This window comes from Apodemus sylvaticus, chromosome 18, assembly GCF_947179515.1.
Source record: "Apodemus sylvaticus chromosome 18, mApoSyl1.1, whole genome shotgun sequence".
Classification (NCBI taxonomy): Eukaryota; Metazoa; Chordata; class Mammalia; order Rodentia; family Muridae; genus Apodemus; species Apodemus sylvaticus.
Window position 1 is genome coordinate 14,396,663 of NC_067489.1, and position 16,995 is coordinate 14,413,657.

The 16,995-nt window shown below is 45.0% G+C and overlaps 2 protein-coding genes across 5 annotated transcripts in view; one reads left to right on the forward strand and one right to left on the reverse strand.

Annotated features, from left to right (window-relative positions):
* The window catches only part of Mcph1 (microcephalin 1), a 229,729-nt gene that overhangs the window by 122,821 nt on the left and 89,913 nt on the right, over positions 1-16,995 (forward strand). The window lies entirely within an intron of this gene.
* The window catches only part of Angpt2 (angiopoietin 2), a 50,857-nt gene that overhangs the window by 11,059 nt on the left and 22,803 nt on the right, over positions 1-16,995 (reverse strand). Inside the window, exons 2-5 of the mRNA XM_052162798.1 lie at positions 11,873-12,028; positions 8,287-8,408; positions 3,535-3,767; positions 1,778-1,908 (exon numbers count right to left, since the gene is read on the reverse strand). Of these exons, the coding sequence (XP_052018758.1) occupies positions 1,778-1,908; positions 3,535-3,767; positions 8,287-8,408; positions 11,873-12,028 (642 nt within the window). The remainder of the gene's footprint in view (positions 1-1,777; positions 1,909-3,534; positions 3,768-8,286; positions 8,409-11,872; positions 12,029-16,995) is intronic.

Consider the following 16,995-nt stretch of genomic DNA (forward strand, 5'->3'; position numbering starts at 1 on the left):
TAAATCTGTTTCTAACCATGACCTAGACACGCGATCCAGAGCACTGGATCTCCACATCTTGGTTCCCATCCTCCTGGGAGGGTAGCATGATGTTTGGCAGGAAAAGGAACTCATCCAGACAAGTGTTCCCAGAGCAGTGCAATTGTGTGACAGCATGGTCCCAGATCCACAGTGTTTACCACGTGTAGCCTCTGTCACTCCTGGCTGTTCCTGCCCTGTGATTACCGGGCCAAGAGCATGCAGGCATCTAGGGACAGACACCATAATGCAAAGAACTGTGTCACACGCAGCTGCACAGCCAGCAGAGAGGGGAGGCCCGTGTATGGGGTTGCCAGGCCTTTGTCTGCTGCAGGCTGCACGGCTTTTCCCTGCCCGGGCTCTGCTCCCAGGCCACCCGGGACCTTAACCATTTTCAAGGTTGGTTTAAAGCAGCATGAATGAATTATATTTCTTTGGAAAGTATTATTCTAAATAGCACAGTATTCGGTTTTTAATTCATAATTAAAGTGTATGTTACTGTTTCAAATTCCACATCTTTAAACTCTTAGGCGCTTGCATTTTTCTCTGATACCATGTTGAATTCGAAAGATAATACTGAGTTCAAAAAGATGCTACTTCCAGGAGCCTCTGGAAATTTCTGCTTTGACCCAGCCTCCCATGCATGTTTTGGTATCATGTTGGCTTTGACTCACATGTAGCCATGTCTGTCCCAATGCAGCACAGAGAGTGGTCAGTATTAGCGCCAGCCTTCACACTGATTCTCATGCCATGCCAGGCTACCTCATCAGACGTCTCAGAGAAGCCACAGGAAGTGAGTTACTGAGATACATCCAGTCTCCCAAGCCAGAGCTGCTTCGGGGTGCATCAGTAAACCAGGCTACCAATGGAGGGCCTAGTGTGTCTGTGTGTCAACATGCCCTGCTGGACAGGACAGGTGTGGCTGTGTCAACACAGCCTGCTGGACAGGACAGGGCTCCTGTCTACTTTGTACCGGTGGAACAGCCAGCCAACAACTGAATGCCCCCACATGAGAGTCAAGAGAATAGCACGCAGGGCAGCGTGCTCAGGTCTTCTGGACTGCACTGCGTGGGGTCCTCGTCTCCCACACTAAGCTATGGGGTCCTAAGCTTTCTGGGCATCCTGTGAGCTTCTCCACATGGAGATAGTTGTCTCCACGGGGAAGCTGCTGGTGTGCTGGCATGAAGCAGGACAGTGGTAACGGTCCTGGAGCTGTGTGCTCTGCTCAGCCCACATGCAGTCTACAGACAGAATGGCCAGCAGGACTGGGGAAGTCTGTCAGAGCAGTAAAAGTATTTTTGCTTTGTGATTTTCTTGAGAAACAGCTTCACTCTACTGCCTTTATTAAACTTGGGCTGCTAAGTGCACACCTACCTACAGTTTCTATGACGAGACTGGAAATGTGTGTAAATCAGGGCCTTCTGAACAGTTGTGTGGGGTGTGTTCTCAGTAGCAGTGTTCTCAGTGAGCTCCTTCCAAAACAAAGTGTAGCTGTTGCTTAGTAAAATGATCAAAAGATAGGCTCTGGTTAATCCAAGCCTTGGAGAAGACATATTCATTAAAATGAATGAGGTGTTGGCGCCTTGTGCGTCATTTCAGTAGGACACGCTCGTGGGGGAGGTAGAGCTACAGACCGTGTGCTCAGCAGTGTCAGAGCCCTCGGTGGAGCCGAGCGAGAGCACGAGGCACGGCTGCCCAGGCTCCTTGGCCAGTGCAGCGATGCAGGGGCCCGGAGCCACCATGGGACATCCTGTCTTACCTTGATCTCCTCCGTGGAGTTGGGGAAGGTCAGCGTGTAGATGCCGCTGGTGGTGAGTCCTGACTTGAAGATTTCTGCACAGTCTCTGAAGGTGGTTTGCTCTTCCTTAGGGACAGCACCAGAGCTCTTAGCTGTGTTTAGAAAGCAGCAGGCATTGAAATGGGGCTTTTGAGTGGAGAGACGCCTGCTGTTCAAGACGCAGCCATTTGTTCTCGTGTAAGCAAGACAGACTCAATTGTCTTGATATACTCTTGCAGCACGTTTGCTGTCAGTCTGGAAAACTGGTACAAATCATTCTTGCCAACTTTGTGTGTGTGTGTACGTGTGCCATGGTGTACATATGGCAGTCAGGACAGTTTTCAGGAGTCGGTTCTCCTTACACCATGCTGGCCTGGGGATTTAAACACTGGTTTTCGGTGGCCAGCACATTATCTACTGAGCCATCTTGCCAGCTCTTACTCCCTTTTAAAATCAACCGTGTGTAACGTAGGTACTTCATAATGAGCTGCAATAAACCACTCCTTTAAAAAGTTTCCTTTTTGACTAGACTTGGGCAAACATTATAAAAGAACAAAGGGAGACATCTAATTCCCTCCACCATCACCCCAGGTCCTTCGACATCTTCCCAGTGAAGTTGGAACGGACATTCCTTGTATGTCTGAGGTTTAAGTCTAATCTTTTTAGAATATTAACGGAAGGTCTAAAAAAGGGCTTGGTGTTAGGTTAGAGTACTTGCTGAGCAAGCCTGAGTCTAAAGTTTTATATGGTTAGCACCCATATAAAAATCTCCAGGGTGGCAGCACACACCAGTAACCCCAGTGCTTGGGGCTGAGACAGGATTACTATAGCTTGTTAGCTGTCAGCCCAGCTCTGGTTCAGTGAGACTCAGGACAAGACACTAGGCATCTTCTCCTGGCCTCTGCCTGTGCCCAGGCACATATGCCCCTCCACAGATACCAGGTCCACACGTACATCCAGTACCAAATGACATACTTAGTGGCCTCTGGGTGTTCAGTAAGTGTGACATGAGAGTCTGCACCTTTGTGGGAGCACAATGCCTACTTATCTATATGCTTAAACTCTTTAAGTCTAGACATTATATGCCTGTAAATTCCCTTCCAATTCTAATTCTGCTGTTACCATTTCAACATCCCATCCTTCTCACAGCCGTCCAACCCACCCACCCCACGCCTCACAAGCACCAAATAAGGGGGCATTAAGAATGAGGTCAAAGCCAGCAAGGAAAAAATCCTACAGATAAACACCACAAAGATAGTATTACATCTTTAATTAATGACCGAAGAGTCTCTTCTTCCCTCCTTCCCTCTCCGGGAACTAAAAGAAGCTAACCAGTCAAAACTGTAGTGAAGAAGGCCAAACATCTTTCAGGGTATGGTCAGCAATGGGAACTGGTGCCTCCGCGGTGCCATCCAAGGCCCAGACATGGGCAGTAGGGCCTCTCTCTCACTCACGTGTCTGCCCTTCCCGTGGGCCCAGGGAATTTGAAAAGCCAAAGGAAGAAAGAGTCACTGTGGCTTACTAACTTGCCAGCCTCCTCCAGCTGACAGAAGGGGGAACTAACTCAAGATGAGAATCCTGCAGCCTTGAATAACAGCTGTCCTTGGTGGCTGGAGCCATAGCTGTCCGTACAAGGCCTACTCTGCAGTTTGAGCTCTAGAACAACTAACATCAAAAGAACAAAGCCAGACATGGCCGTGCAGCCCTATGTTTTCAGTGCCGAGGATGAGAAGACTCACAATCAGGCGATGACATCATGGTCAGCAAGCTGTTGACTGTCTCCATGAGATCGTGCTGCTGCTTCTGGAGAACCGAGTTGTTGACCGTGGCCGTCACCAGCTTCTTCTCCAGCTCATCGATGACGGAGCTCTGCTTGGACACCAGCACCTGAAGCTGGTCCTTCTGCTCCTTCATGGTCTGCAGCTGCACGCTGTGCTTGTCCTCCATGTCCAGCACCTTCTTCTCTAGGAAGCTGGAAGACAGGGAAGGAGTTTGTAAGAGAAGGGAGCTCCACACACCTCAAGACCTTGCCAGCCAAGTACTTGATAAAATTTCGTCCTTTCCAAAGCCAATAAGCCTGTCTCTCTGTTCCCTGGACTTCTGTGCTGCCGAGGTGTTTGGTTAAAATGCTATACAAAGTGGAAAGAGTTAGGGGCTGGAGAGGTGGTTCAGTGGTTAGACATACTAGCTGCTCTTCTAGAAAACCTGGCTTGAGTTTCCATCATCCCGATGATCTCTCATGACTACCCCTCACTCCACCTTCTGATATAGAGTGTTGAGCATAGCTAGCTTCCATCATCCCAGTCCTAGGGGATCCGATGCCCTCCTGTAAGCTCCCCAAGAAGCAGACACACACACAGTGCTCATACCTACATGCAGGCAAAAACTTCTACACATAAAAATAAAGTAATTGGGCTGGTGAGATAGCTCAGTGGTTAAGAGCACTGACTGCTCTCCTGAAAGTCCTGAGTTCAAATCCCAGCAACCACATGGTGGCTCACAAATATCCGTAATGAGATCTGATACCCTCTTCTGGTATGTCTGAAGACAGCTACAGAGTGTACTTACATAAGTAAATAAATCCTTAAAAAAATAAATCTATAAAACAAACAGCAACAGAAGCAATTTTTTTTTAAGTAGGGAGATTTCTTACGGCCAATAAAACCTTTCAGCCTGCCACGGTGAGCTATATCGGTGTGCTTGTGCATGTGGGTAAACCTGACTGAGTACATAACGGTGTCTGTTCAAGATACCCTGGACCTAGGCCATAGAGAGTGTCACAAGCACTGCCTGCCAGCCATGGCTTCGAGGGCAGTGGCAGTATTTCAAGCCCCACTTTCAGACTGCTTTTCCTGAGTATGAGCAGCCAGTGTGAATCGGACCTATGGGGTATGTGTTACCTCTCCTAAAATATTTACATTTTAATATGAATCATAATAACAGCAACTAGGCTGCTGATACCAAGTGGCAGATACTCTTCTACAATGGGGACACGTGTGACCCACAGGTTTAAACCCTGGCTCTCTGGCTTTATGATATTAAGAGACCTACTCAGTTGTGTATTGGTTACCTCGCCTGTAAACTGGGTCAGTATTACCCACTGCAAGAGGCTGGTCCAGGGAATAGGTGCATATAAAAGCATAAACAGACTGGTAGATGACAGGTAAGAAGTATTATTTATTACCAATATCAACATTATTGTCTCATGTCCAAGGTATAAATGGACAAAAATAAAATTTTAGACACAATAAATCATGTGCCTACAGACACACCCAGGTGGCTGCTGCCAGATCTTTCTTACTCTACACTCCTTGTTTTTTGTTTGCTTGTAAGTTGGGATTTCAGTTTTGGTTTGGTTTGGTCTATTTGAATCCCTTTGTCTTCCTCTGGGGAGTTTAACCGGCCTGTGTCTTATAGCGGGAACTCAGTGCCGACAGCCCAAGCAAGGCCCTAGCAAAGCTTCTTGGAAGTCCCAAAAAGTTTTACTAATTTTTTATAGTTATTTCTGATCCTATGATAATGATTTATAAACATGCATTGCCACTCAGAGACTCAAGAGTATACTGATTTTTAACTGGAAATTATTCCTGTATATTAAACTGGAGGAGACAATTCCAAGCGCCTAGGATTACATAAATGTGAGCCATTTAAGACTGTGAACTACGTCCAGGAGCAGGCTCCTGCAGTAAAGGCTGTGGCAGCTGCTCTTGTCAGTGGTATGAACGGAAGAGTGGGGAACCTGATGATGAACCTTTCCTCTCAGTGCACTAGTGGCTGCTGAGTGCAAGCTTCATGACATGGGTCTCGAACCCACCCTTAGTTAATTACTTCTAAAAGGAAAGAAAAAGATGAAATGAAGCGTGCACAGTAGATGTATCTTCAACTGGCGAATCTAAAGGTGTAGTAGTGTTGATTTGGAGGAAAACGTTGATCACAATAAATATTTATGGTTTTGCTTGAATCTATAAAGAAAGCAATTTTGCTTTGAAGAAACTTAGAAGATTGTTGAAAAATCATTTGTGGAATGCGGAACACCCCATTATTTTTTCCCTAGTCATATTTTTAAAAACCTCAGGGTGGTCAGAGTTGAAGGCAGGAAATACCCATCAAGAGATATAACGTCATCAGGGAATTTTCATGACGTTTTTTTTGACAAGGAAACCTTATTATTCCAGTCCATATCTGTAACAAAAGAGAAGACAGTTTCTGCAGCTTGTAAGATTCCTGTTCCTTCCGTGTGGTTCTTATTGCTGACGGGATTTTATGGTAAATCAAACTTTATGTGCCCATCCCAAGGAAGGCAGCTCCAACAAGGAGCACCTCAGATATATTTTTTAACCGTCCAGGTTGTGAAGCACTGTTGATTCAAGTCACAGAAACTTCTCATGTTGTTAGATACCTGTGGAAAGGTGCTTTTACAGAGAAACTCCACGATTTAATCATAAACTCAAAATGAGTAATTTTTGTAATTATTGGAAAGGCACATTATTTATTGATCTAGGTCAATGAAACTGATGGAAGTGGGAAGGACTTAGGTAAAGGTGGAATGCACGCATTACTAGGAACCACGGCAAGCTGTATTGATTGGTAGGTAACACGAGTCTCTATAGCAAAGCACCTGGAGCTAACTGCAAAGCAATTGGAGCAAATCTGGCAATGAATTTTAAAATGTAGCAGAAGTTTCTGTGTATTTCAAAGCAATTCTCTTTGTATAGCAAATTCAGTTCCAACCCTGAGTATAAAATAAGGAGCAAGAGTTGAACTTTTCTGGGAAAAAGGGCAAACACCAACAGTGAATAATGCAGTTAACCCTTGATAGCCACGAGCTTTGCATCTGTGGGTACAATCACACTAGACTTAAATTACTTGAGGAGTGCACCCATGCTGAACTTGTACCCTTTTTTTTTTTGTTATTACTCCCTAGATAATACAACAGAATTTTGAGCACAGTTGTTACATCATCTTTTGTATTATCTGTAAACAACATAGGGACAGCTTACCCTATAGAGAAGGATTGAGTAGGCTGTGGGGCCATACTGTGCCATCTTATATAAGGGACTTAAGTGTCCTTGGATGTTGGTATCCAAAGTAGTTTATAGATCTAGGCCCCTATGCATCCTGAATGATGGGAGAGTTTACAGGGAAGGCACTGGATGGTGTGGTGGGTATATTGACATGATTTTAAAGCCTTGGCAAGAAATGTGTTCAACAAACTGAGCCGTGCGTCCTTTCTGAGAGACCGTGTGCTTACAGCAAGTGCGAGTCAGTACCAGCATCCACGGGAGTCCTGCCAAGGGGAGATAGGCTTGTTTACGTCTCGGTTACCATCTTGAGTTCTCATCTCTTACAGTGCAGAAGGGAAATTTAAAATAGGAAAGGAAACTGTTCAGATAAGGAAAAACAATCTATTTGCTTTTTCATGTCCTAAATAAAAGCGAGGGTAAACCTGGAGTTACCCAGAAAACACAAGGAATAGTGCAGCTTAGTTCTTGATTAACTCTGACGATGCCCTGAGCCCATCTTTGTCCCCTTTTCTGGATAACAAGAGAGATGTGCTATTTAGACCATTCTCCATGTCAGATGCAGCCCCGATTGAAAACAAGGAAAGAAGCACCTTTGTAAAGTACTTTGTAAAACTACTCTCTGGTGTCCCCAGGAGAATAAACATGTGAGAAAAAAAAAATGTTTGCACTTGCATAGATTATCTCGAAGGTTTTAAAATATTTAATTTAAGTAATGCAGTTATGTTTCACATTAACTTTTCCTTTTGGTTTATCATAAACTTTTAAAGGTATTTACTGGTGCATGCATGCCTGCGAGTGAGTGAGGGTGTGTGGGGGTGGGGTGGACACAATCTACGGCTGCACATGTAAGTCAACGGGCAGTTTGGAGTTGGTTCCCGCCTTCCACGTTTGTGTGTGCTGGGAACTGAACTCAGGCTGCCAGGCTTGTCTGACAAGTGCTTTTACCTGCTGAGCCATCTCTGCAGTCCTCATCATAAGTTGTTAAAAGGAAGTGTTACTCACAGATGCTGCTCCAGCTCCCCACTGGGTATGATGGTGGGGCCTTCAAAGTACAGACGCAGGCAGGCCTATCTCCAATTCCAAGGCTAACCTGATCTGTATAGTGAGTTTCAGGAAAAGTAGGACTATGAGAACCCCCAAGCAAGGCCAAGAAAAAATATGATTGCAGCCAGCGTTACTTCACAGCCCAGCCAGTGTGTGCTGTAGATTAAACTTTATGATGTAGAGGCAATTTGGAAGATTCCTGACAGAATCTTTTAAAGGCCCAGGCTGAGAAACAAAATTCAGTACAAATCAGGAATTTGAGTTCTTTTCAGAATTTCTCTCCAAATTCTCCTTGCCTCTTGTTCTCAGAGCTTCAGGCCCATATGTGATCCAGGCAAAAATCTGTCATTCTAGGGAAGCCCGCCCTTAGCGTCCAGTCACCTGAGGTAAGCCGTGTGTCCAGAAAGGTCACGGCCTTATTACCTGTTCTTATCTTGTAGTTTGTTTATTTCACTGGTCTGGTCCAAAATCTGCTTTTCCAATTTGTTGGTAGAAATAGAATGTTGGAGAAGCTGCAACTCGAGTCTTGTCGTCTGGTTTAGTACCTGCATTTAACAAACAGGATTACTGCCTGTCATCCTGATCGGTAGGATGGAATCTCATTGAGTGTGACATATGCCCTCTCTCTTGATTCGGTCATCAAAGTGATCAGAAAGCGTATTACTCAGTAGCCCAACTGCCTCGTTTCGACGTGGTTTTTTTTTTTCCTTGTCTTTTACCATAAAAATGACCATAATTCTCCCTCATTTCCACCCTCCCACTTTCCCCCTAAGCACAGGCCCTCCCAACTCTTTTCCTGTAATATCCAGCCAGGTCCAGGTAGTGCCACCCACGGGACCACGGGTGTGGGAGCCATGCACCGCACCATGGGAGCTCTTCCAGTGCCTACATAGTTTAAAGAAAGAAAAGGATTCTGTCTTCCCAGCCCCCACCAGCTGCCGGCAGCTCCTCAGTAAGCGAGGGCCTGGAGAGCTTGGCTTGGCAAAACTTTTATGCCCATAAAGATTTTTTGTGTCATGGACCACGCCCAACAATATTATCTTTTAAACTCTTCGTAGTAAATAATAAGTGACAAAATCCCTTTGAGGTAAATAAGGTCAGGAAAACATAGTATCAACACATATATTGTATTTCTCCTTCCGCAATATTTTATCATTTTATGTAATGTAATAAATGGGGATATTAAATAAACATCTCATGAATCAAAAATTATAGATACATTTTAAAAAATTGTCTCAGCCTGGCAAGATGGCTCTGCAAATAAAGGCAGTTGCCACCAAGGCCGGTGACCTAAGTTCTCTCCCCAGGATACAGCCAACTCCTGCAAATTGTCCTTTGACCTACACACACACACACACACATGTACGAACCAAATAAACCTAATAATTTTTTTGTTTGTGAAATAATTTTCTTTTGCTCAGGAATATCTTTCTGTCAGTGGACAAAGCAATAAAGTCACATGCTTTCTCGTGTGAAAGTAAACGCTAATGGGTAGCCTGCCCTCTCTCAGCTTATACCCACTTGTTAAGCCTTTTCTTTCTTCTGTTCTGTTTTTCTTGTTCCTACTTTAAAAGCCCTTCTGGCCAATTAGGGAATAATGAAATGTCGATATGCAGTGGAAGCCAGCGCTGCCCATTGTGTGGCTCTTTGGTGCCTGGCTGCCTCCCAGCAGGAAGAATCAGCTACTCACATCCTTGTGTGGTGTCACTCAGGATGTGATATCACCTGTTAATGGAAGTCTGACTCGTTGCCCAGCAACCAGGGACCTTGAAAAAGAATCATTGTTTGTGGGGGTCCTTGTCATCAGCACAGCTCTGGCCTGTCTTACCATGCAGGTGCCAGGCCGGGCATGTCTGGTCCTTGTCAAGCCAGGCCGAGGTCATAGCAGAACGAGCACTTCTGGAAACGAGCAGAGGCTGTGAGAGCAGAGCCATCAGCACAGCTCTGGCCTCTACTTTCTCTGTTCAGACATTCAATACCAGTTTGTTCTTTAAAGAACGGGATGGTCTGATGGCCTGAGAATCCATGAGAATTATAGGATGAGGACAGAATTGGAAAGAGGTAGAGAAAGATGCCAATAGAAACCTGCTTGATATAGGGTTGATGTGTGTAAGTACGAGGGGAGAGAGGGTGGAGTGTATACAGAGGCACACACATGCCACGGCACACATGTGGTGGGCAGAGGATACTGTTAGGACTTGGTTCTCTCTTTCCGCCTCACGGAGCAGGTTTTCTCTCTCTCTTCTGCAGTGCTATTTGTTCTGGGTTAGTCAGCCTCCCCAGTCATCAGACAGCTCTGTCTCTTCCTCCCACCTCGCTGGCCTCATGGAAGGCACCACCTCCTCCAGCCTTTTTTACATGGGTTCGGAGGATCAAGCTCAGGGCGTCATGTTTGTGTGGCAAGTGCTTTTACCCTCTGAGCCATCATCTCACTGGCCTTCGCATTGCTTTTCTGAAGAGGATAAATCTTATGGCTTTGTGTTAGTTAACCGGTACTAAGTTGTTCGGTCAGACAATGGCGGTAAGGTCTCAGACCTCCCTGGCTATGTATGGTGTCTAATGATGGCATTCTGTCTTGAATCCTTTTGCATTTAACCAGAAATGTTTTTTAGTTTGAACCTATTCCGTATCCTCTGTAAGTGAGCCGTCAACTGGTTGAGAGCCTAAGTCAGCATCTCAATGTCCTTCCTGGGGCTCACCCGTGCTGAAGTGTTTATTTGGACCCTGCAGCTGTTTTCTCTCCATCCCTGGCCTGTTTTCCTGTTAGCCTCAGTCATAGGATTTCTAACTTCATAGTAGCACTTTTTAAATCCTGTGATCTTACACAGGATGTTACAAAGGTTTACATAGTTGTTCTGTGTCCTAACATTTTATTGCTTGTATCAGAAAAAAAAAAAAAGCACTGCTGCATTGTTCTTACTGGATGTGTTGGAACAGCATGAGAGCCCAGAGTCACTGTCAAGAGCTGTGGAATGTCACTTAACCATTACTACTTTATTTTATCAATTGGCTTGATACATGGACACATTGTTTTCTTTGTAACCTAACGTAAACATTTTCTAGCAAACAGGATTAGATCTCCTTGCCTTGTGAACTATGGAAAATGTGTTTCTTCATATTGTTCCTAAACGCCTGATGTTGTTGAAAGATGATAACCAAATAATTTCCTTACCCTGTTTTCCATAAAACTTCTTGATCTACTGTTTTCTCTATAAAAACAGGTTTTACAGAGGCTCTGAAAGATCCTTGTCACTGCGCTGGCATCGTCTCAGCCTTAGGAGCTTGAGGTTTCTGTCACTTACATGAGACCCATTGTCTTATGCTGAATTCTAGCAGTTGGTCCTCTTAGCTAAAGCAACAGATGAGGGACCAAGTACTGGGTTGGTTTACAGTGTGGACATTCTTGTTTTTTAAGGATTGATGTAGCTCAGAGCATGATGATACTAGCTTCTGAAGCTTCCAAGAAGTATGATCAGGGCTCAGGAAGCTGACCTACAGAAAATGGAGCGTCTGACCAGACTCACTGTCCCTTGGGGCCCTTGGGTCCGGATCATGCCCTGTTTGTGCATTGCAGTCCCCCCACCCCATTCTGTCAGTACTTCCTCTGTGAATCCATTCCACAAACACAAATCTAGGGTTAGATTTAAGGAAAACGTTTCCAGATCTCTGCTTCATGGTCTCTAGTTCTCAAATATACCAAGCAGAACTTGGACATGAAGAAGAGTATCTAGAGTCTAGAAGAGGCCAATGAAGCAAAGGGAAGTTTTCTTGGTGTAGTAAGTTGTGGACAACATGCAAACAGATAAAAGGATTATTAAACTTAGCCACAGTTGTAAAAATGAAAGCCTGTTGGCTTCTCAGAGTCCTAACTGCCCTTTAACCCTGTGGTGCTGAAGCCAGCCCTGTCCTCCACAGCTAGTGTCTGTAGCTTTCCATCGTCAGATGGTCCAGCCAGCCACAGGCGCACGCGTGTTAGCTGCTGGGCCCCGGGGTTGCGTCTGCCGCTTACCTGGGCTTCCACATCGGTCAGTTTCCGAGTTTGCGCCGCCGTCTGGTTAAGCAAGCTGGTTCCAATCTCAATCATCACAGCCGTCTGGTTCTGCACCACATTCTGTTGGATCTCCACCATCTCCTTCTTCATGTTGTCCTGGATGTAATTCTCCAGCTAGGAAGCAGCACATGACAGTCTTTAGTCATATGGGTTAGAAGCCCGGTTCCTAAATGTTTGTCATTTGCCTTCCTATCTAAAGCGTTGCTTATTTACAATTTACTATGGTGACTCCACAGTCAGAGGCAATAGCTCTGCTGCCTAACACTCAGCCCTTTTGACCCTGATTTCCTTGAATGTCCAGTACCATTTCCAGTAGGTCACTTGTTACCTCAGGAGGAGGCCGTGCCTCTGCATGTTCGTGGATGTGATACTCCGTGCTTAAATATTTATTTTCCTTTTTAAAATGATAATCCAGTGATGAAAGCTATTAATTGGCCCAAAGTATAGCTCAAGAACAAAAATTACCTTTATTCTTGTTGTAACACTATAGTGTTTTTATATTAAGCTGAATATGAGAGCTATTTATAGTGTCTTTGTTTAAATTTGACAGTTTATACAGAGAGCCATTGTATTTACAAGTCAGTCATCAGAGTTCCTGCTAAAATATTAACCGGTGATTCTAACTTCTGCCTTTAAGAGTAAGAAAGTGGGGACTGGAGAGGGGATGGCTCAGTGGTTAAAAGCACTGATTGCTCTTCCAAAGGATCTGGGTTCAATTCCCAGCACCTGTATGGCAGCTCACAACTGTTTGTAACTTCCAGGGATCTGACAGCCTCATACAACATACATGCAAGCAAAACACCATAAGATAAAACTAAATATTTTTTTAAAGACACTTAGTTTTTTTAAAAAAGGTAGGAAAGTAGTGTAGGGGAGGAGAGTGCTCAAGGGCGTCCTGGGGTGGGACCACTTTGTACCCGTGATGGGTGCCACGCAGCCTGTGGATTCTTACTCTTCACTGTAGTAAGTTTGTCCTTCCCACGGTGTGCGCTCTTGGCACTGCCCTGCCTGCCCGTGGGTCTCTCACCTTCCACACGGTCTGTCTGGAGAGCTAGCACTCAGTCCTTGCTGACTGGTGTCCTTTGGTTATTGAACAGATTTACTCCAACATTGTGACACGTCCTCATACTCTCTGGTCATTTATGAACGCCTGAAAGTGAGGCTGCACTCCTGTGAGGCTGCACTCCTGTGAGGCTGCACTCCTGTGAGGCTGCACTCCTGTGAGGCTGCAATAGCTGAACACAGCAGGCAGTCTGCCCTTGCATGCTGGCCTCTGCCAACCCCCATCAGGCCTATATCAAGGGCTTAGTACAGTATAGTACCCTTCTTCACACACTTTCCCTTTCCTTCTGCTTAGTTCCTCTCTGCACCCAGTGAAGACAGTGTTTACAGAGATGTATTCTGTGAGTCTCGAAGTAGGAAGATGCCTCAAATCTGTAGTTTAATGCTATGCTCGGAAACTACAATTTACAAGCACGGTGGACATGGAGATCTCGGCTTCCCTTTTTCTCATTCTGAAGCACATAACTAGAGAGGGAAAAGAAACCGTCTCACTCCTTCCTCCCCCTTTTCAAGCCACTGGTCAAATGTGGTTGCCACTGCCAAGACACAGGAGAGGACTGTTTATAAATGGAATGTTTAAACTCCAGAAGTAATTTAAAATTAGAACTGAGAGATTTTTCTTAAAAAGTCTTAATTTTGAGAAATAACATTTCTTTGTTCCTTTATCTTTTTCTGAGCTTGAAGACCAGAAATTCTTTTTTTTTTTTTTTTTTTTTTTTTTTTTTTTGTCTTTTTTTTTATTTGATATAATTTATTTACATTTCAAATGATTTCCCCTTTTCTAGCCCCCCCCCCACTCCCCGAAAGTCCCGTAAGCCCCCTTCTCTTCCCCTGTCCTCCCTCCCACCCCTTCCCAGTTCCCCGTTCTGGTTTTGCCAAATACTGTTTCACTGAGTCTTTCCAGAACCAGGGACCACTCCTGCTTTCTTCTTGTATCTCATTTGATGTGTGGATTATGTTTTGGGTATTCCAGTTTTCTAGGTTAATAACCACTTATTAGTGAGTGCATACCATGATTCACCTTTTGAGTCTGGGTTACCTCACTTAGTATGATGTTCTCTAGCTCCATCCATTTGCCTAAGAATTTCATGAATTCATTGTTTCTAATGGCTGAATAGTACTCCATTGTGTAGATATACCACATTTTTTGTATCCACTCTTCTGTTGAGGGATACCTGGGTTCTTTCCAGCATCTGGCAATTATAAATAGGGCTGCTATGAACATAGTAGAGCATGTATCCTTATTACATGGTGGGGAATCCTCACACCTATGGCCACTTGATCCTCGACAAAGAGGCTGAAAACATCCAATGGAAAAAAGATAGCCTTTTCAACAAATGGTGCTGGTTCAACTGGAGGTCAGCATGCAGAAGAATGCGAATTGATCCATCCTTGTCTCCTTGTACTAAGCTCAAATCCAAATGGATCAAGGACCTCCACATAAAGCCAGACACTCTGAAGCTAATAGAAAAGAAACTGGGGAAGACCCTTGAGGACATCGGTACAGGGAGAAAGTTTCTGAACAGAACACCAATAGCGTATGCTCTAAGAGCAAGAATTGACAAATGGGACCTCATAAGGTTACAGAGTTTCTGTAAGGCAAAGGACACCATCAAGAGGACAGATCGGCAACCAACAAATTGGGAAAAGATCTTCACCAATCCTACATCAGATAGAGGGCTAATATCCAATATATATAAAGAACTCAAGAAGTTAGACTCCAGAAAACCGAACAACCCTATTAAAAAATGGGGTACAGAGTTAAACAAAGAATTCTCACCTGAAGAACTTCGGATGGCGGAGAAGCATCTTAAAAAAGAAGACCAGAAATTCTAAAAGTTAGGGATTGAGAGAGGAGGGAGAGAGCGAGCCGTGTGCATAGCTTCCCTGCATGTAACGATAGGTAAAAAATGCTGGTCCTTTTTATGACACTGGCCCATGTCAGTAACTTGAAATTTTCAGGGTGCTGGAGAAAGTGACCCATAAATAGTAACATCATGTGACCCATTTTGCAAAGAGGGACTGAAATTAAAGTTCTGAGAAGCTGTGGGCTGTGTAAGGATGAGCACACTCTTCAGAATGGATGCTGCTGCAGCAGGCCCTGCTGTGATGGTGACTGTCAGTGGATGGCTTGCCACATCTCGGCCAGAGCTAGAGCTTGCAGGCCCAGTGCGGACTCATCCCAGAGGCTGCTGCACACCTTCCAGCCGTCTAACAGCCCCCAGTGCTAGAGCTCAGAATTGGATGGAGCCTTCTGTCCTATCCTGGGCTTTGTGCTGCTTAAAAACAGACTGCCTTCACATGGTTGACAGCCATTTTGACCAACAAGGAAGCCTACAGTTAGGGCGGGTGTCTAGTTTGGTGGTGAAGTGCTTGGCTAGCGTACACAGGCCCTGCATGCCATCCTTAGCGCCATAAAAAGAAAAGAAAGCCCAGACTCAAAAATTATCAACACCAGCCGTGTCTCCAAAAAGTGTCATGATGAAAGAATCTGCCTTTCCTCTCCAAGACTAGTGCTAATTTTGAGATGGGAAGGCTGCAGCTATTGATATGGTAATGTGAAGACAGACAGTTCCAAATGGAGGTATCCTTCATATGGTAGCCCTTCTACAAATCATGACATCTTAGAGAACCTGAGACTAACTCCGAACATGAAACTCGCAGCTGCTCTGCATACACAGATAGACCTTAAAACCGGCATGTCTCTGGACCTATGTGAATTCATCCTTTTCTAATTGGTCACCCTGGGATGTCTTTCTGGTCAGTGTTTCTTGCCTTTAACTCCTGTGAGTGCAACCCAGACATGCAGAAATCTGCTCAAGAAGGCCGTCCTGGCCTAAGAAGTCAGCCCAAAGGAAGAGGAAATAAACAGCTGTTCTTCCATGGGCATCCTTTCTTGTCACCTCGACTTGGCTGCTCTCACCAACAACAAGCCCAGGACTCTTGGGCCTCCTGGCAGAGGGCCTGGCTCTGATTCCATATATAAAGAAGGCTTCACATGCCCTTGTTTTGCTTGGACCTTTGACATCTGCTCCGTGGGCACAGGGTCCCTGGAAAGCTCCCTGTGAGGGAGAGAGGCTAGTGTGTTCTGACTACATCCCCTGTGCACCTGAGCGAGGGCAGCCCGTGTTCGGGTGCTCACCTCTAATGGTTACAGCCACTCAGGGCCGCTGATCCTTCATTGCTCCTGTGGTCAGAATGCAGTGCGTCTCCCAGTGTAACACTGCAGCCTGTCGTGACTCTGTAGCTGGAGAACATTTTTGCTCAGTGTTGAGTGTACTAATACACTCAGAGTGGTTTACCTAATACACTCGGTAAAGTCTGGCAACACAGCGACTCTCAAGCTGTTGGAATAAAGCCCGTGAACACTTATGTGTGTGTGTGTGTGTGTGTGTGTGTGTGTGTGTGTGTGTGTGTGTGTGTGTCATGTCAAATATATTCTCAAGTTCTTCATTATGCCCTCGACCTTTGAATAATCATATTTTACAGGGAAAAAAAAGTCGATTTGTGAGACAGCCATGCTGGCTGATTATACATTAACCTATCTCTCTGGTTAGCTTCTTTAATTTTTCAACTGAAAAAAAAAAAAAAGAAAAGAAAAAAGAAAAAGTCTTGCATTTTTCCAGAGAAAGGGAAACAGATGTAGTGTGCAAGAACTGCCACCAGCCTAGGGGTATGATGTGGGTCCCTTGGCAATGGTAGATGTTAGTTCAGGATGCTAGCAGATGCTAGACCGAACTGAGTATCCCCCTTCGCTTCCACTAGTGTGCTTCTGTGCATCTGAAGGGCCCCGTTTTCCTGGAAAATTAAAAATAATCTGAACACATTCCGGGTCACCATCTTCCTGTGTGAGCAAAACACTCCAACTGTCCCAACAACTGAGAGAGAGGGGGAAGAAAGGCCGTCTTTTGTGCTTTTGTTTTGTGACAGGGTCTCTTGTAGCCAAGCCTGGCCTAGAACTTCTGATCCTCCTGTCTCAGCCTACCAAGTCTTAGATTACTGGTGAGCCCGGCCATGCC